Genomic DNA, 21611 nt, shown 5'->3' on the forward strand with positions numbered 1-21611 from the left:
AGAAATATATGCCCCAACCAGTAACGATGAAGAAGCTGAACAGTTCTATGAAGACCTACAAGACCTTCTAGAACTAACTATAATATATAATATATAATATATAAGTAGATTTCAGGAAAACATCAAAATCATCTGATGTAGTGAGAATTCTGAAATAAGCTTAGAGAAGACTGTAAAACTTAAATAATTAATTCAAGTGTAAGTATCACTGATTCAATGGACATGAGTCTGAGCAAACTCTGGGAGACAGTGAAGGACAGTGAAGCCTGGCATGCTACAGTCCATGGGATAGCAAAGAGTCAGACATGACTGAGTGACTGAACAACAACAATCCAAAATAAATTCCCAACAGATCTTTATTGAAGGAGCAAATAACAGAGCATCAACAATGTCCTTAGGAGAATATCATTTTACCTACCACACTCAAAGGTCTGACAATTTTTTAATAAAATAATAAAGTTCAACAATTTTTATGAGATATCAATTTAGCAGCCTTTAAATCTCTACTTTATAAAAATCAGTCCTAAAATTAAACTAATAATTACAGTACATTGTTTAAAATGCTGTACTTGTAATCCAGTGTACTAGGAGTACTATGATATACTATGAGTACAATAATCCTATACTCATAGAATGTCAGAGTATTCCATATGGCATAATACAATCTATTTGCACTATTTTTATAAGACAACAAGAATATCATCTGATTTTTTTCCCTGAACCTTTCACATAACATTCATAAGTGTCAAACAGGGCAAACCTGCCCCAGAATTTATGTTTGCCAATGCTCCCCAATCTCTATATACCATCTAGAATCTAGGAGGGACCCTACTGTTGTCTTAAACTTAAAAAACTGAACGTCTCGGACTTCCCTGGTGGTCGAGTGGTTAAGAATTTACCTGTCAATGCAGGGGACCTGGTTTCGATCCCTGGTCCTGGAAGACTGCACATGCCTGGGGCAACTAAGCCCGTGTGCTGCAACTACTGAAACCCGAAGGCCCTATAGCCCGTTCTCCACAACAAGAGAAGTCAATGCAATGAGAAGCCCGACATCACAACAAAGAGTAGCTCCTGCTCACCACTATTAGAGAAAGCCCTCGGACAGCAACAAAGACTCAGTGCAACCAAAAACGAATAAATAAATGAATAAAAATTTAAAAGGAAAGTCTCTGACTTCATTTAGAAGCAATATAAATCAAATACTGTAACTAAAATCAAAACAATAGCACAAAGTACTACTTTATCTTCAAATCACACAAATCTTTTGTTATCTTCACCCTTTTCCCCTTCTAACTTGAGGGATGGCTGCCAGGGAGCCCATTTCAAGGAATGCAGATTTTTTTTTTCCCCCCCAGTCTTCATCTCCATAAAGCCAGACACTAAAGAACTAAAATACAGACATAAACTCCTCTGATTCTTTCTTAGGAGATGAGTAAAATTTCTACATGTCAACTCAAAAACAAATCTTTGAAAAGTGAAAGTGTGCATAACAGAATGGAGGAAACCACGTGTACTTAATAAAATATGAACTACAGCCTTTGAAGATGGCAGCTTTCCCAATTTTTATGAATAATGAGAACTTGTTAAAAGTAAAGTATGAGTTTGTTTCTACAAAAAAGTAAATAATAAGGACTTTATTTCTGTAAGTGTTTCCTCCGAATATTATAGCATTTCCTGAGTGACATTCCCTTTCAGGTATACACTAGACCAGATAACTACTTTCAAGCTATAATACTAGATCTGTTCCAGAACTTTAGACACACACATACACACAAATACACAAGCTTGCTCAACCCTAGTATAAAAAGAAGCACACTCAGCCATAAAAAGGAACAAATGTGAGTCAGCTGAACTGAAGTACATGAACCTAGAGGCTGTTAAACACAGTGATGTAAGTCAGAAAGAGAAACACAAATATCGTATATTAATGCATATGTATGAATCTAGAAAAATGGTACTGATGAACCTGTTTGCAGGGCAGGAATAGAGATGCAGACATAGAGAACAGACTTGCAGACACAGCGGGGAAAGGAGACGGTGGGACGAACTGAGAGCCGCCATTGACACATACGCCACCATGTGTAAGACAGCTAGCGAGAAGCTGCTGTACAGCACAGGGAGCCCAGCCCAGCACTCTGTGATAACCGAGAGGGGTGGGGAGGAGGGTGAAGGCTGGGAGGAAGGTTGAAGGGGGAGGGGATATACAGAGATACCTAGGACTGACTCCCGTTGTTGTACAGCAGAAACCAACACAATTATTGTAGAAAAATCATCCTCCAATTAAAAAAATTTTTCTTTAATTGAAAAAGAAAGCACTGAGTCACCAAAATGAGTCCTAAATCCTCAATCGAGCTGTTAAAAAGGAAGGGAAGCGGGGTGGGGTAACTTTAAAGCTTTCACCCAGTCCTCTTTTACAGATAAGAATACTGAGATCCATGAAGTCTAAGACTTCCTTTAGGAACTTCAGCAAGTCAGAAACAGAACAAAGATTAAAACTTAGGTCCTCTCACTCCACAGAAAAGGCTGCAGTTTTCTTTACCCCAAACTGCTGAACAGTTCTTCTTCAATCATAGATACTTTAAACCAAAGCTATATATGTTGTATACCTTCTAAAATTAAAAAAGAAAACTTGAAAAGACATTAATGTTATAAAAGGAATCATTCATTTCCTGCTAATCAAAATTCTAAAGCATTTTACATAGACCTTGACAATGAACTTAGCTAAGTGGTTAGCATTCATGAAACATACAAAGTACAGTTCTATCTTATTTGGCCAATACAAACATCACCCCTCAACACGAATTAAAATGAACATATTCTATTCCATAAAGCAGAATGACATATCTGATCATTAGCTAATTTCCTGGTGAAACAAGTTTGTTCTTGTGAATAAACACAAAAGAAATGGAATTTCAAACCTATAAAGTAAAACAGTAATATCTAAAATCTTGGGATATGAAAACCAACAACTCAAATTGGAAAATTGCTTTGATCTTCATATTTATGATTGGTGCTAAATATGATATTTATGACTGGTTCTAAATATGACATTTATGATTTGTTCTGAATATTCCATAGAAGTAATCATGCAGAGAATCATACATCTGGAATCAAAAGGCCATGACTTCTCCAAGAAGAAATGGCTGATTCTATGGCTGGGGCAGAGAAAATATAAGATGAGCCTGGAGCGTTTTACAAATGCCAGAAACACAGTACTCAAAAATCTAAAAGGATAAGCATGTCAACAAAGAAGTCAACATGAAAAGAGTTCCCAATGGCCAAAATTGGAACAACCTGCTTTTTTTTTAAATTGCAGAAATAAATGATATAGCAATATGAAATATAGCTCAAAAGAATAAAATAAATATACATGAGCTCATGCTGATGTGGGCTTCTCAGGTAATGCAAATGGTAAGGAACCCACCTGCTCACACAGGAGACACAAGATGTGGGTTTGATCCCTGGATCAGGAAGATCCCTTGGAGGAGGGCCTGGCAGCCCACTCCAGTATTCTTACCTGGGAAATCTCACGGACAAAGGAGCCTGGTGCACTACAGTCCACGGGATTGCAAAGAGTTGGACACAACTGAAGCAACTTAGCATGCTGATGTAAATAAGGATTAAATAAATAATTGCACAAATGTCCCTTATAGAAGAATTTAAAATATATGTACATACTTGCCCTTCCAGGATGTAAAACTTAGGAATTGGGCTGAACTTAGGAATTCAATTCCAAAGAAATGAGTTTGGAAAAGGAAAAATCTTCACTTTACAGTGGAGAGACCTTGTGAATCCCAGTTTAACGGGGAGGTGAATGAAGATCAACATCACCAGAGATGTCTGATGAGAACCTGATGTCTGATGTCATGTTCACCTTTATGACAGTCTTCCTCCTATACCCAAACCCCAGTCTAATCATGAGAAAAACACCAAGATAAAGCCAAAGTAAGGAAAATTCTACAAAGTACTCTTCACCACTGCTAAAATCATGAAAAACACAAAAAGGGAAAAACTATCACAGACTAAATGAGACTAAGGACTCTTATGTTTAGTTGTTTAGTTGATAATAAAATACTAAGGATAATGTTAGTTTTGACAAATGTACCAGATATTAACATTAGGGGAAAATGGGTGAAGGATATAAGGGGACTCTCTGTACTGTGTGTGCAACTTTTCAATTTTCTAAAAAAAAATTGGAATAACTTAAAATATATCATATTGGGTTGGCCAAAAAGTTTACTTGGGTTTTTCAACCCAGTATTACCTAATAATCATAATTACAAATCAAACACCATAGTCATGAGCCTGAGGCAGCGACCGTGGGCCTCCCTGTCGTGGAGGACCCTTCACAAGCCCACCTCCTCCCACTAGACTGTGAGCCCTTCAGCATGCCTTAACTGAGACTTGCCCATCTCTGCAGCCCTGGCGCCTAAGACAGTGCCTGCAGGCAGAAAGCATTAAACACATGTTCATATGCACAAGTGGAAGCATGACAAAGGCCATTTGCAAGAAGAATGCTAAAAAAGAATGTAGGTTAAGTTATTACTAAGTATATTAAAGACTAGCAGTTAGACAGAGAAAAGAGATTCTGTCTCTAACTCAGACCTCGGAACCAGTGGGGAGGCCAAACGTATCATATGGCTTCTTGGTTGTTGCTAACAGGCCCTGGCTGCTCATTTCCGTTCCCAGAGCAGAAGGTCTTGACCATACACACAGGGAGACACAACTGAGGGGGTCAAAATGACAGCAGCTCTCTGACTAGCTTCAGATATTTTATCTGAAGTCCTTCACTGAGGAACACATAAAGTATGGGTATAACAATCTTTAAAACTATTATGATAACTATATTTGAATATAACTGGTCTCATTTGTAATCCTTCATGTTTTATGATACATGCATTTAAAAGTATTTTTTGAGAAGGCTATCCCCAGTTTGCTAAAGGGAAATGCAATGACAACAGTGAAGAAACACAGTACTAGGGACAAAAAAAGCAACAAGAGAACTTGCTCCACCAGACCTAATAATTCTGTCAAGATGGAACTTGTTTGATAAAGGATTCACAGGGGAACTCTTGAGCAAGAATGACCACAGCTTGGGAGAGGTCATGACAGCCAGGGAGGGTGAGGCTTTATTGGACATGTTCAAGATGTCCAATGGGTAAACAACAGAGGGGACAGAGGAGAGATAAGCATAATTCCAAAACAAGACTATAAAAGAAAAGCCGTCCTAGAGGGTTAAGAATTTCTGAAGACTAGGTAATCATAGAACGATCTCAAGATGGGGGAAGGAACCAAGAAAACCAGTCTCTCGTCCCAGGAATTTAATAAGCACAGATTTTTAAAAGGAAACTAAAAAACATTTTCTCCGTTGCTGGACTGTAAGTGCTTCCAGGAAAGAAAATGAGTCTCTCTCATCTCTGTGCTTCCATGACCGAGCACCATGTTTGACCTGCAACAGCCCTAAGTAAACACTGGATAAGCTGAAATGTAAACGCAACATTATCAATGATGATGACCCAAAAAACAGCTATCGTGTAAGAAAAACATTCACCGTGTTTATAAAGCTTTAAGACAGGCAGAAGCAACATTATATTGTGTGCTAAGTCGCTTCAGTCATGTCTAACTCTTTGCAACCCCATAGACTGCAGCCCGCCAGGCTCCTCTGTCCATGGGATTCTCCAGGCAAGAACACTGGAGTGGGTTGCCATTCCTTCCTCCAGGGGATCTTTCTGACCAGGGGTAGAACCCAAGTCTCTTATGTCTCCTGCAATGGCAGGCAGGTTCTTTACCACTAGTGCCACCTGGGAAGCTACTACAAGTCATGTAGTGCAGTCCCTTCACCCCAAAAACAAGAGGGAACCTTGAACACAGCCACACAGAGGCATGGGCATGAGGAGACTGAAGTAGAGACTGGAGTGATGCTGCCACAAGCCAAGAAAAAACAAGGAGTGCCAGCAACCAACTGAAGCGAGAAGAGGCAAGGATTCTTCCTTCCAGCCTTCAGAAGGAGCACAGCCCTGCCGACACCTTGACATCAGACTTCTAATCTCCAGAACTGTGAGAGGACAATTTCTATTGTTTTAAGTCATCAAGTTTTGGATACTTTGCTATGATGCCCTCAGGAAACTAATACAAAGGTAGGTGGCACTGCAGAAGCTGGGGCCAGATGGGAGAAGCAACCATAGGACTCACAGCCAACTTCCGAACCCTCGCTTCTGTCACTTGTACTGAAAGCACCTGGATTAAGAAATTGTTGTTCAGTCGCTTAGTCGCATTCAACTCTTTGCAAACCCATGGACTGTAGCATGCCACGCTTCCCTGTCCTTCACTATCTCCTGGAGTTTGCTCAAACTCATGTCCATTGAGTCATTCCAACCATCTCATCCTCTGACGCCCCCTTCAATCTTTCCCAGCATCAGAGTCTTTTCCAATGAGTCAGTTCTTTGCATTAGGAGGACAAAAACTTTAGCATCAGTCCTTTCAATGAATATTCAGGGTTTATGTCCTTTAGGATTGACTGGTTGGATCTCCTTGCAGTCCAAGGGTTAAGCAATAAGAAGACTGCAGAATAACTGCCTGGTCACTACTAGATCAGAACCTCTTACCACGGGTGGCAGCCAACCCAGTATTTGTCTAAGAAGCACTTCATTCTGGAACAGAAGTCTTCCCTTCACACTCAGTGGATAATAAAGCTACCAACTGGCCCTACATTTGCCATCCAGGACCACAGAGGGTAAGCACAAGGCATCATCATCCTCATGGAAACTACTCACACTGTTTTCATGAATAAAATGCACACAAGTCCCTGCCCCCATGGAGCTCACACACTAGGAAAGAAAGCAGAGAAAAGAGAATACACTACAAGTAATGGAAACAGTGATGGATTCTATTTCCCAGGACTCCAAAATTACTGCAGATGGTGACTCTAGCCATGAAATTAAAAGACACTTGCTCCTTGGAAGAAAAGCTATGACAAAACTAGACAGCGTATTAAGAAGCAGAGACATTACTTTGCTGACAAAGGTCCGCCTAGTCAAAGCAATGGTTTTTCCAGTAGTCAAGTATGGATGTGAGAGATGGACCATAAAGCTGAGCACCAAAAAACTGATGCTTTTGAACTGTGGTGTTGAAGAAGACTCTTGAGAGTCCCTTGGACTGCAAGGAGATCCAACCAGTCAATCCTAAAGGAAATCAACCCTGAATATACATTGGAGGGACTGATGCTAAAGCTGAAGCTCCAATACTTTGGCCACCTGATGCAAAGAGCTGACTCATTAGAAAAGACCATGATGTTGAGAAAGATTGAAGGCAGGAGGAGACGGTGACGACAGAGGATGAGATGGTTGGATGGCATCACGAACTCGATGGACATGAATCTGAGCAAACTCTAGGAGAGAATGAAGGACAGGAAAACCTGACATGCTGCAGTCCATGGGATCGCAAGAGTCGAACACAACTGAAGAACAACAACAAGTAATATACATGCTATGTGGGCGGGCAACAAGAGCTCAAGGAACAAGTGTCTATGTCAGATACAGGTTGAACATTTAGACAACGTGGTCATCGCTTCTCAGCCTTTTGGCTAAGATCAAGTGTAGACAAGGTGGCCTTTTTGAAAAAGTGACATGGGTAAACATATGAAGAGTGGAAGGAAAATGCTGGGTGGATTTTAGGGTATGAGCATTTTAGTCAAAGAAACAGCAAGCATAAAAGCCCCCAACAGGTACCATGGTTTTCCTGGTGGCTTAGTCAGTAAAGAATCCACATGCAATGCAGGAGACCCGGGTTCAGTCCCTGGGTTGGGAAGATCTGGAGAAAGGGATGGCAACCCACTCTAGTATTCTTGCCTGGAGAATCCCATGGACAGAGGAACCTGGAGGGTTACAGTTCATGGGGTCTCAAAGAGTTGGACAGGATTGAGCAACTAACACAGACACACAAAAACAAACACAAACAGGAACCATGTCTGGAATGTCCCAGGAACAGAGGGGAAGCCAGCACATTTCTAGCTGAAACAGGAGGAAGGGAAAGGAGAGAGGAGGACAGGTTCAGGACAGACCTCATGCAGCCCCAGGTTGAGGTGAGGACTCTGACTTTTATTTTGATTGAGGCCAGAAGACAACAGAAGATGATGTGACCTGTCTTAGGAGGGGTTTATTTTCTGTTTCACTTAAACCTATTTAGTAAGTTCCTGAAAATCTGGGCTTTCCTTGTGGCTCAGCTAGTAAAGAATCCGTAATGCAGGAGACCTGGGTTCGATCCCTGGGTTGAGAAGATCCCCTGGAGATGGGAAAGGTTACCCACTCCAGCATTCTGTCCTGGAGAATTCCATGAACTGTATATAGTCCATGGGGTTGCAAAGAGTTGGACACTACTGAGTGACTTTCACTTCACTTCCTGAAAATCTGTTTATCCAATCTGCCAAGAGTACGGCTAATAATATCTACCTGTTTGTGATTATGAATAATGATGATTACAGGAGAAACACAATGGTGACTTAACAGCATAGAGGTACACCTGCCAAGAATGAACCATTCAGAGTTGCCCAAGTCTGTTGGTTACTATTGTGACAATAACTATCCTCCTTGCTGAAAAGAATAATGCTTTGCAGTGCTGTAGTCTTGCTTCAGTGGAACCCAGTCTGGCTTTGCATGGACAACAGACTGAGGTGAAGCCAGGGCAGGCACGTCTAGAGACACGGCAGGAGAGACGCATCTAGAGCCCACTCTAGTAGTCCAGGCGAGATATGCAAGTGCCTTGAACCTGGGCAGTAGCAGGAGAGGCGGTGAGATGAGAAGAGGTGGTGAGAATTGAGTCTGGTTCTAAATTTTGCTGATGGACCTAGGACAGAGGTCAGCAAGCCTCAGTCCACAGGCCACACTTACTTATTTTTGTAAATAAAGTTTTATTGAAACACAGCAATGCTCATCAGTTGACACAAAGTCTATGGCTGTTTTGTGCTAGGGGGCAGAGAAGAATGTTTGTGACAGAGACTGTACAGCCTGCAGAGCCAAAAATATTTACTAACTGGCCCTTTAAAGAAGGAATTTGCTGACTCTCAACCTAGAATTATGAGGTAAAAAGAAGACAGAATGTTTTAAGCTTGCAGAAGAGTGAAGTGTTAGTCACTCAGTTGTGTCCAAGTCTTTGCAATCCCACAGACTACACAGACCACCAGGCTCCTCTGTCTATGGAATTCTCCAGACAAGAATACTGGAGTGGGTTGCCATTCCCTTCTCCAGGGGATCTTCCCTAGCCAGGGACTGAACCCAGGTCTCCTCCACTGCAAGTCAATTCTTTACCATCTGAGCCACCAGGGATGCCCATTTTAAGCTTAAGCAACTAGAAAAAAAAAATGAGTTATCATTTACTGAGATAGGGTTCTAGGAAAAAATAAGATGTAAGGAAATATCACGAACTTGATTTTGAATGTGTTAACTGTGAGATGTGTATCAGATGAATGCCACACTGAAGTTCAAAGAACAGGCCTGAGCTGGAGGTACCAACTTCGTCAGATTAGAAATACTACTCAAACCCAGGATACTGGATAAAATTAATAAGAGAATAAGCATAGAGATGGAGAGGAGAAGAGGTTAAATATTGAGCCCTTGAACCCTGACCTTTAGAAGCTTGGGAAATGAAAAAGACTCATACAAAGAACTAAGAAGGAACAGATGGAAATAGGATGAAAATCAGGAGCGTAGTGCTCTGAAGCTGAAGAGAGAGTGTTTCAAGGAGAAGAAGGCCAAAGCCACGTGGAATGGAGCTGACAGGTCAGACCAGACGGTGACTCAGAGCTGACCACAGGAGGCCTCATCTGATGGGACTCGACTCAGCAAGCTGCAAGGACAGAAAGAGGAGACTAAGGATGGGCAACTCATTCTAGAAGTTCTGTTGTGAAGCGGTGCAGAGAAGTGGGGTGGAAGTCAGCAGGGGATATGAGATCGAGAGAGTTCTTTTTTATTTACTCCCATCATGGGAGAAGGAACAGCATGTATGATGGCTGTTTAAACAAAAATAAAAGGTTTCCACTTGCGATGGAGAACCGGATGAAGCTGGAGAGACGACAGGAACTGCTGTAGCAACGGCTCTGGGCAGTGAGAGGAGATGGGACCGGGTACAGACGGCAGCAAGGGCAGGGGCAGTTCAACCATGACAAGAACTGGCGCACATACTGGTTGGCAGTGGAGGCAGGACTGAAGTTGAAGGAGGTAGGTTCCCTTCTGCCTGCATCTGTTCTCTCCACAAAACTGGATGGTGGGCCACCAGCCAAGAGTGTACATGGAGAAGAGGTGTTACACATTAGAGAAGGTATGAAATAGACTGAAACAGACTGTGGGAGAGTGACAAGGAAATACAGTACAATTACCCACTAGTATTAAGGGTCCACTTGAGCCTGTGATGATGGCTCTGAAATGAGATTGCTAGTATGGTTTTTCTCCAGCCTCATTTAACAGCGAGAGACCAAGAACAGGAGGGGACTGGGACTTAAGACGAGGATCGTACTTTAAGGGAAGAAGACAGAGTGAGAGAGAGGCCACAGAAGGAGTGACAGTAGTGACCGGCCATGAAATTTCCACAGGTTGAGGAGGGAAGTAAGGACACGAGGAGGGGGAAACATGAAGAAAGTAAAAAGGTGATGGGTCAATGGACTGTAGCCCCGAGGGAAGACTGAGGATTTGGGCACAGAGGGGTGAGCGAAAAAGCTGAAGGTGGTGGTCAGAAAGTCGCTGAGACTGAAAAATCTAGAGTCTGACCATGGCAGTGAGTGGCTGGAGTCAGAGGGCAGGAAAGGTCGCTGAAGGGGAGGAGCTCAAGAAACAGAGAGGTCGGAGTTCTGGAAGGATCATCCACACAGCTACTGAAATCATCACAAATTAAGACAGAAACAGTGCTGGACAGACAAATAGTGGACATAACAAGTGCTGTGGGTGAGCGGGCTTTGGAATATAAGCCTCAACAAGGGAGAGAAGTGGAGAATGCTGTTAGGTGACACAAGATTCAAACCAATGTGTTTTCAGGGTGGAGGAAGAATGGTCAAGAAGAATAAATGAGAAAGCAATGGAGAAAGAGGTCAGATCCAGTGAGAGCACTAAGGGGAAGGGACGCTGACAGAGCATGATTTTGCTGGTGGCTGGGCACACAGCTTTCAGAATTTGGGGAAGTGGGGAAGGAAAGGTACATGTGACAAGCCACATAAGGATTAGAGACTGGGAGATGAGGCATGAGGACAGGGGGAGATGGGGTGGCTGACATGAGTGGGCCTAAGGGGCATGCCGAGATTAATCCTGGAGGTCCCAAAGAGACGACCCGCTGCAGCGAGGAGCGGCAGGAGCCTGCTGAGAGCGGGCAGGGTTCCAAGTCCCCAGGACACTTTGCTGATGCAGTGAAGTTTTTAAGTCCCTCCCCATCCCACAAGCTCTTCCCTGGACACTCTGCAGCATCCCAGGTGGGGTCTGATCATGGTGAGACAAGCAGCAGTGCTGGTGGCGCCCTAGGACAAGGCAGAAAAAGGAGAAAACACAACTGGAACCCTGAACCTTTCTCCTAGTACATCACCACAGCTTCTCCAGGCAGTAACCGGGAAACATTGCAGACACAGGCATCGTTTATTACTAACATGTTTTGGCCTGAGCCTCTCTCATTTAATAATTAGCAGATTTACATAGAAGCATTTATATTTGCCTTAGGAGGGGCCTACAATGATGCCTAACGAGAGTTATAGTAACAGAAACTCCGCAGATAACTTTTAATCGACAAGTTATCCTAGATCATGAAGATGGATTGTTCAGAGGCGACAGTGCAGTAAACAAGAGCAGAGCTGACAATCAGATATTACATTATTGGCTGATATGATGATCAATGCAGGTCTCTTAGCACCTGCTTTTTCCTACTTAGAATCCTAACTATTATAATAATTATAAAGTCAATAATTATTACATTTGATAGAAAAGTTCACTTAGTGAAAAGACAGATATCTTAAAAGATACATTTCCCAACAAAGACAACCATGGATATCAACCATGAGCTCATTAATTATAAAGAAATTAACTTCTACAACAGTTAAACTATCAATGAGACAGTTATAAGACATCATATCAGGTGAACTTATTATGGTTCATTTATATTAATACTTCTATAGTTAAGAGTTCAAACTTTTACTCTATTTTATTTTCTTTTTGGCCATATTGCAAGGCTTATGGGATCTTAGTTTCCTGACCAGGTATTGAACCCAGGCCCTCAGCAGTGAGAGCACAGAGTCCTAACCATTGGACTATCAGGGAATTCCCCAGGCGAACTTTACATACCCTGAAAATTTAGAGAAAAGGTTCTATGACAATATAGAATGAAGACAATGAAATCCATAATCAGAGGCATTATTATGACCATTATTTCAATCTTGACCATCATTTCAATCTTGCATTTGCAGAATATTTTATCTTAAAAAAAAAAAAGCATCAACCAAAGTCATAAAATCTGGAGAACCAAATTTAGTCTTAAGTTCCTTGCCATCAGAGACAAAGACCTGGCCTTGTCTGAAAAAAAGCATGAAAGTTATGGAAAACAGTCAGCTTCAACATCACTATCAAAACATCAAAATGAACAGACATTAACAAAACACATTGTAATGACCTTAATCTTTAAACCACTGCTTGCAGGATTTTTAAAAGTTGCCGTTCATTTCATCTTGCCATGGAAATGTCGCAACTGTAACTGTAACAGAAAGCTCCCAGGTATGAAGGTGAGGCTCACCTGATGCACCAATGGGGGAGGTAGCGGGGGTCATGTTGTGGACGTTGAGACCAAGGCTCTGGGAGGGGCCTGGAGCTGATGCTGCTATGGGAGGCCCGGGGGGGTTCTCCCTCTGGGGAGAAGTGAGAGGGGTGGTAGGCTGGGAGGTCTGTCCACCAGCAAGTCGTGCAAGGCGCCTCCGTCGGATCTACAATAAGGGGGAAAGAGCATTCTGTGAAAAACAGGAGAAACACAACTCTGCATGAGAATAACAATATTAATGCTATCAATGACCAAACCTGAGCATTAAAAACTAAACATGCCTTGAGAAAAAAGGACTCATTCGAGACAAACGATAACTCTGTGTGGCAGTATTTTTATAAGTTACCAACTAACTTTTTAAAAATTGCATCTTAATTGCTTTACCACCTGCTTATCAAACCATCTTGAGTGACACTGTGAATTTACAATAAACATACTACACTTTTCAACACATTAAAGCTCCTTGTTATCGTAATAAAACCCACAGACTTGGTAATTTTAAATAGAATTTAAAACAAATATACACTGTGTCTGACTGAGTCCCTTAGATATTCATCTGAAACTACTACAACATTGTTAATTGGCTATATCTCAATGCAAAATAAAAAGTTTAAAGTTTAAAAATATAATAAATATCCAATATAATTCCCTAAAACAATGAGAAAATAATAAAAGTTACATTAAGAGATTTTACTCTCATTTTTAAGAACAAAATGATTAGGTTTAACTTTCAATAAAAATATTATCTATAATTTCCTCCTTACAATTATATCCCAGAGTTATCAAGTGATTACAAATATGTACCACAGAGGCCTAGTGGATCACAGAAATGGTTCTCCCGCATTTTGACTGTCATTAATTCATAACCAGGCAATGAACTCTGGGCACCTGCCCTCCCAGGCAGTGGGCATATGTGACAATTATGATAAAGTTTCTGGCTCTAAGTGGGCATCAGAGAAGCAAACCAGTCAGGCTGCTCACACTCTTTCCATTACAAATAAGGAAGATAAAAAAGTTAAATTACAGCAAAAGTTAATGGGGATGGACACTGTCTGAATTAAGAATTTATAACTCATTCTAACATTGGTGGAAATCTGCACCTTCTATGGTTCAGACAACAGGAACGTCCTGACTCTTGGCCCCAAAGTTGAGAAGCCTCTCCTATAAATATATCTATCAAGGAATTTATACAAAATCCTGAAGTTGTTTGGTTTTTCAACTATCTCCTTAACTAGATTAAATTCCTTGATGGAAAGAATTATTAACAGCGATTATTTATTTAAATAAAAACTGATGCTTCTAAGTACTTTACACCTTACTATTAGAACTTAATGTTCTAAGTACTTTACACCTTACTATTTAATCCTCATAATAACCCACTGAAGCAGGTACCTATGTACATTTTGTATATGAGCAAACTGAGGCACAGACAGGTTAGATGTCTTGCCTAACGGGTCAGTGGCAAAGCTGGAATTTGAACTCACTAAAATCTAGCTTTAGTGTCTGTGCTCCTATCACTAAAGCTGGCCATATCTAGGGGTCTCAAAAACACTTTCAGAGGGCCTGTGAAGCCAAACATTAAGACATTTGCCTTTTTCACTCTCATTCTCTCGTGTCAAGTGGAGTTTTCCAGAGGCTACATGACAAGTGTGCTGCAGCAAATTAAATAAAAAAGTTAATGAGATTCCAGCTGTCTTCCATTAAATTAGACATTTAAAAGAATTGCGAAACTAATAACAATGTCACTCACTGAATTTGTTCTGGAAAATGTAGTTATTTTCGTACAGTTCAGTTCAGTCGCTCAGATGTCTCTGACTCTTTGTGACCCCATGGACTGCAGCACGCCAGGCTTCCCTGTCCTTCACCAACTCCTAGAGTTTGCTTAAACTCATGTTCATCGGGTCAGTGATGCCATCCAACCATCTCATGCTCTGTCATCCCCTTCTCCTCCTGCCTTCAATCTTTCCCAGCATTACGGTCTTCTCCACTGAGTCAGTTCTTTGCATCAGATAGCCAAAGTACTGGAGCTTCAGCTTCAGAATGTCGTTCCAATGAATATTCAGGACTGATTTCCTTTAGGATGGACTGGTTGGATCTTCTTGCTGTCCAAGGGACTCTCAAGAGTCTTCTCCCAACACCACAGTTCAAAACCATCAATTCTTCCGCACTCAGCTTTCTTTATGGTCCAACTCTCACATCCATACATGACCACTGGAAAAACCATAGCTTTGACTAGGCAGACCTTTGTCAGCAAAGTAATGTTTCTGCTATTTAATACACTGTCAAGGTTTGTCATAGCTTTTCTTCCAAGGAACAGCTGTCTTTTAATTTCATGGCTGCGGTCACTGTCTGCAGTGATTTGGGAGCCCAAGCAAATAAAGTGTCTGTTTCCGCTGTTTGCCCATCTATGTGCCATGAAGTGATGGGACCAGATGCCATGATCTTAGTTTTTGTATGATAAGTTTTAAGCCAGCTTTTTCACTTTCCTCTTTCACGTTCATCAAGAGGCTCTTTAGTTCTTCTTCACTTTCTGCCATAACGGTGGTATCATCTGCATGTCTGAGGTTATTGATATTTCTCCCAGCAATCTTGATTTCAGCTTGTGCTTCATCCAACCCAGCATTTCTCATGATGTACTCTGCATATAAGTTAAATAAACTGGGTAACAATATACAGCCTTGATGTACTCCTTTCCCAATTTGGAACCAGTCTATTGTTCCATGTCCAGTTTTAACTGTTGCCTCTTAACCTGCATACAGATTTCTCAGGAGGCAGGTAAGGTGGTCTGGTATTCCCATCTCCTGAAGAATTTTCCATAATTTGTTGTGAACCACAGTGTCAAAGGCTTTGGTGTAGTCAGTAAAGCGGAAGCAGATGTTTTTCTGGAACTCTCTTGCTTCTTTGATGATCCAATGGATGTTGGCAATTTGATCTCTGATTCCTCTGTGCCTTTTCTAAATCCATCTTGAATGTCTGGAAGTTCTCAGTTCATGCACTGTTAAAGATAAGCTTGGAGAATTTTGAGCATGTAATTTAAAACTTTGATACCATGTAAAATAAGTGCAATTATGTGGTAGCCTGAACATTCTTTGGCACTGTCTTTCTTTGGGATTGGAATGAAAACTGACCTTTTCCAATCCTGAGGCCACTGCTGAGCTTCCCAAATTTGCTGGCATATTGAATGCAGCACTTTCACAACATCATCTTTTAGGACTTGAAATAGCTCAGCTGGAATTCCATCACTTCCAATAGCTTTGTTTGTAGTGATGCTTCCTAAGGCCCACTTGACTTTGCACTCCAGGATGTCTGGGCTAGGTGAGTGATCACACCATCATGGTTATCTGGGTCATTAATATCTTTTTTGTACAGTTCTTCTGTGTATTCTTGCCACTTTTTCTTAATATCTTCTGCTTCTGTTAGGTCCATACAATTTCTGTCCTTTATTGTGACCATCTTTGCATGAAATATTCCCTTGGTATCTCTAATTGTCTTGAAGAGATCTCTAGTTTTTCTCATTCTATCGTTTTCCTCTATTTCTTTGCATTGATCACTGAGGAAGGCTTTCTTATCTCTCCTTGCCATTCTTTGGAACTCTACATTCCGATGGATATATCTATCCTTTTCTCTTTTGCCTTTAGCTTCTCTTCTTATCTCAGACATTGAAAGGCCTCCTCAGACGACCATTTTGCCTTTTTGCATTTGTTTTTCTTGGGGATGGTCTTGATCACTGCTTCCTGTACAATGTCACGAACCTCTGTCCATAGTTCTTCAGGCACTCTAATCAGACCTAATCCCTTGAATCTATCTGTCACTTCCACTGGATAATCATAAGTGATTTGATTTAGGCATACACGAATGGTCTAGTGGTTTTTCCTATTTTCTTCAATTTAAGTCTGAATTTTGCAATAAGGAGTTCATGATCTGAGCCACACATGAATGAAACAACAATCACAGAAAACTAACCAAACTGATCACATGGACCATAGCCTTGTCTAACTCAATGAAACTATGAGCCGTGCCGTGTAGGGCCACCCAAGATGGACAGGTCATGGTGGCCAGTTCTGACAAAACATGGTCCACTGAAAAAGGGAATGGAAAACCACTTCAGTATTCTTGCCTTGAGAACCCCATCAACAGTATGAAAAGGCAAAAAGATATGACACTGAAAGATGAACTCCCCAGGTCAGTAGGTACCCAATATGCTACTGAAGAAGAGTGGAGAAATAACTCCAGAAAGAATGAAGAGACAGGGCCATAGGAAAAACAATGCCCAGTTGTGGATGTGATTGGTGATGGAAGTCCAATGCTATAAAGAACAATATTGCATAGGAACCTGGAATGTTTGGTCCATGAATCAAGGTAAATTGGAAGTGGTCAAACAGGAGATGGCAAGAGTGAACATAGACATTTTAGCAATCAGTGAATGAAAATGGACTGGATTGGGTGAATTTAATTCGGATGACCATCATACCTACTACTGTGGGCAAGAATCTCTTAGAAGAAATGGAGTAACCCTCATAGTCAACTAGAGTCCAAAATGCAGTACTTGGGTGTAATCTCAAAAATGACAGAATGACTCTGTTCATTTGCAAGGCAAACCATTCAATATCACAGTAATCCAAGTCTATGCCCCAACCACTAATGCCGAAGAAGCTGAACGGTTTTATGATGACCGAAAAGATCTTCTAGAACTAACACCAAAAAAAAAAAGATGTCCTTTTCATCATAAGGGACTGGAATGCAAAAGTAGGAAGTCAGTTATTTTCATTAAAAACATGTTATTGATATTAACACTGTTGTTGTTTGTTCAGTCACCAAGTCATGTCCAATTCTTTGTGACCCCATGGACTGCAGCATGCCAGGCTTCCCTGTCCTTCACCATCTCCTGGAGTTTGCTCAAGTTACCATTGAATCAGTAATGCTATCAAACCATCTCAACCTCTGCTGCTCTCTTCTCCTTTTGCCTTCAGTCTTTCCCAGCATCAGGATCCCTTCCAATGAGTCAGCTCTTCCAATCAGGTGGCCAAAGTACTGGAGCTTCAACTTCAGCATCAGTCATTCCAGTGAATACTGAGCATTGATTTCCTTTAGGATCAACTGGTTTATCTCCTTGCTGTCCAAGAGACTCTCAATTCTTCTCCAGCCAACAATTTGAAAGCATCAGTTCTTCAGCACTCAGCCTTCTTTATGATCCAACTCTCACATCTGTACACGACTACTGGAAAAAACCATTGCTTTGACCATACAAACCTTTGTTTGCAAGTGATGTCTCTGCTTTTTAACATGCTATCTAGGTTTGTCAAACTTTCCTTCCAAGGAAAACAAGCTTTCCTTTTAATTTCATGGCTGCAATCACTGTCCGCAGTGATTTTGCAGCCCTAGAAAATAAAATCTGTCACTACTTCCACTTTTTCCCCTTCTATTTGCCATGAAGCAATGGGACCGGATGCCATGATCTTAAGCGTTTTGAATGCTGAGTTTTAAGCCAGCTTTTTCATTCTCCTCTTACCACCTTTAACAAGAGTAACTCTTCAGTTCCTTTTCATTTTCTGCTACCAACATATAATGGCTTTTATTATTTTTTTAAAGAATTAATAAATATTTTTCTAAATTTCTCAGTTTTCACTTCTGTGAAGTGAAGTGAAAGTTGCTCAGTTATGTCTGACTCTTTGTGACCCCATGAATTATACAGTCCGTGGATTTCTCCAGGCCAGAATACTGGAGTGGATAGAGTGGGTAGCCTTTCTCTTCTCCAGGTACTCCAGGTAATATTATTACCAAACTAATACAGTAAAATATTGATGGATATAAAGCACCTAAACAAAAAATCATTGGGAGCCTTAATATTTTCTAAGAGTATAAAGGAGACCTGAGACCAAAACCTTTGAGAATGGCTGCACTTCCCTGGCTGCCTCTTGCTCACTTATCTTTATCTCCCTAAAACCTAGCTTGGCATCCGGTCTCTACATGTGCTTACCACCCAGAACTGGACAGAGGAGGGGAAAAGTCCGATGAGGACTGGAAGTGGAAGTTGTCACCAGTTCTGTGATGAAAAACTCACTCAGTGATGGAGCACTGGAGTCTGAACTGCAGAGAGCCCAGTGACTAGTGTTACTTGTCAGCAGAAAATTTCATTCACGTTAGCTGAAAAAAGTTAATAATCACCAAAGCTTAACCACTGTTTTAAAAGCAGTGATATTCATTCCCACTGAGTTTTCACCCCCCTCAAACCCACTGTCATCAGTTTATAAAGTTAGCACTTTGAAATAAAACTAAACACGAAAAGGAAGTCGAGTTGCCTATCCTACACCAGGCTCTGGAGCAAGAAATGGCAACCCACTCCAGTACTCTTGCCTGGGAAATCCCAAGAACAGAGAAGCCTGGCAGGCTGCAGTCCATGGGGTCACAAAGAATCGGACGTGACTGAGCACACGCCATGTGCTTTTCTGACATGTTCTGCCATATTAATTTCCCGGGAAATAATGAGGAGAGGATCAGTGTGCTGTTCACTTAGTGCATTAACTGGTAGGGCTGTAATACAACTTCTCCCTCTCGGGCAACGTAAAAAAACAAAATTTGCTTCCGTAATGAAAGGAAACAAATCAAGAGTCACTTCTGTACTAGCAAAGGTCAAGGCAAAATTAGCCTCTAGGGCTTTAATGAATACAACCCCTGTGTAAAAGTGAAAGTCACTTAGTCGTGTCTGACTCTTAGTGACCCCATGGACAGACCACGGAATTCTCCAGGCCAGAATACTGCAGTGGGTAGCCTTTCCCTTCTCCAGGGGATCTTTCCAACTCAGGGATCGAACCCAGATTTCCCTCACTGCAGGCAGATTCTTTACCAGCTGAGCCACAAGGGAAGCCCATGACCCCTGTAAGAAAGTAAAAAAAAAAATTGTAGAAATTATTATTTATTTTTTGGCCCCACCACACAGTTTGTAGGAACTTAGTTCTGTGACCAGGGCTCGAACCCATGCTCTCAGCAATAAAAAGCATGGAGTCCTAAACAATGGCCCACCAGGGAATTCCCTATAAATTATTTATTACTGTGATTAGATCTACTCAAAAGTATCTTTTCAACATCTCTCTTGCTAACATGAAATTAAATTGCAGTTATATATATGTTAAAAGTTGGCTGCCTAGCAACAATAATTGTATATCCAGTTTAACAGAAATAAAAAGAATATTTGTCTTAAAAATAAAAAGAAAGAAAAACTTCAAGAAACAAACTAAGTTGTTCTCTCATGAACACTTCACTGGAGTGGATGGGGGAGGTGGACCAGAAAACACCCCTGCCCCAAACTGTTCCCAACCCAGTGGGCAAGCCAGAGAGACAGGGTCTGTGTTCAGCTTCCCTTCATCTCCTCAACCCTGACTATTTACCAAGTCTTGCTCCTTCCACATGAGTCTACCCTCTGTTCTCAGCTCCTCTGCCACCATCTTCTCCAGGCCACCACCCTCTCTTACCAGGACCTCTGCAAAAGCTTCTTAATGGATCCACCTGGGTCCAATCTGGCCTGGTGGGCAAGAGTTAATAGGGTTGCAAAGAGTCACACAGGACTGAGAAACTGAGCATGCACACAAACACTTCAGAGCTTTGTGAGTGCTAAGTCGCTTCAGTTGTGTCAAACTCTTTGTGACCCTATGAACTGTAGCCTGCCAGGCTCCTCTGTCAAAAGGATTCTCCAGGCAAGAATACTAGAGTGGGTTGCCACTCCCTTCTCCAGGGGAATCTTCTCGACCCAGACGTCGAACTCGAGTCTCTTCTGTCTCCTGCACTGGTAGGTGAGTTCTTTACCACTAGCACCACGTGGGAAGCCCGTCAAAGCTCTACATTTCTGAAATGTAAATTAAAAGCACACCGAGCTAACACCTCACACTCACCTTAGGATGGCTACTATCAAACCAAAAAAAAAACCATAAAATAACAACTGTGAGCAAGGGTGTAGAGGAACTGGAACACTTGCACACTGATGGTAAGAATGTAAAATGGTGCAGCCACTAAGGAAAACAGAGTGGCAGTTCCTTAAGAAATTAAAAATCGAATTACCATATAATCCAGTAATTCCTACAAGTGGAATTCCTACAAGTGGAATTACCCAAAAGACCTGAAAGCGGGGACTCAAACAGGTAGTTGTTTACCCATGTTCATAGCAGAATTATTTGCAAAAGGTGGAAGCAACCCAAGTGTTATCAATAGATAAACAGATAAATAAAATGTGGTCTACACATAAATGGACTGCTTTTAAAAGGAAGGAAATTCTGACACATGCTGCAACATGGATGAGCCCCGAAGACATTATGTTGAGTGAATAAGCCAGTCATACTGAACCTGGAATAAAACCCAGATCCTTCCCATGTTCTACAGAGTGCTCCTCCGGGGTCATGGTGTCCCACTCTGGCCCTCGGACAGTTCCTAGATCATCTTAGCTCCACCTTGCCTCTTGTTGTTTAGTTGCTGTGTCTGACTCTTTTCTGACCTCACGGACTGTAGCCTGCCCGGCTTCTCTGTCCATGGAATTTTCCAGGCAAGAATACTGGAGTGCGTTGCCATTTCCATTTCCACTGTCTTGCCTCTGGCCACTCGCTAATTCCTTGAGCAGCACTTTCCCTAATTCTTGACCCACCTGGCTCTTTCTCTTCCTTCCATTCTCAGCTTAAATATCACCTCCTGGGGGACTTCCTTGACCATCCTATTGAGCACAGCCCTCCCTACCACATTCATTCCATATTCTGGTCACATCTTTCTAGCAACCTTCACGGTCCATAAATATCTTGTTTATTTCTTATTCACTGTCTTAACTTCCCTAGTAGAACAGAAGCTCCATGTCTACT

The 21611-nt window shown here is 41.6% G+C and overlaps 1 protein-coding gene across 2 annotated transcripts in view; it reads right to left on the minus strand.

The window, feature by feature from the left end:
- Positions 1–21611, minus strand: part of UBE4B (ubiquitination factor E4B) — a 120189-nt gene that overhangs the window by 69238 nt on the left and 29340 nt on the right. For both annotated transcript variants that reach the window (XM_055582364.1, XM_055582365.1), the window contains exon 2: positions 12754–12940. In XM_055582364.1, the coding sequence (XP_055438339.1) occupies positions 12754–12940 (187 nt within the window). The remainder of the gene's footprint in view (positions 1–12753; positions 12941–21611) is intronic.

This window comes from Bubalus kerabau, chromosome 5 (assembly GCF_029407905.1).
Source record: "Bubalus kerabau isolate K-KA32 ecotype Philippines breed swamp buffalo chromosome 5, PCC_UOA_SB_1v2, whole genome shotgun sequence".
Classification (NCBI taxonomy): domain Eukaryota; kingdom Metazoa; phylum Chordata; class Mammalia; order Artiodactyla; family Bovidae; genus Bubalus; species Bubalus kerabau.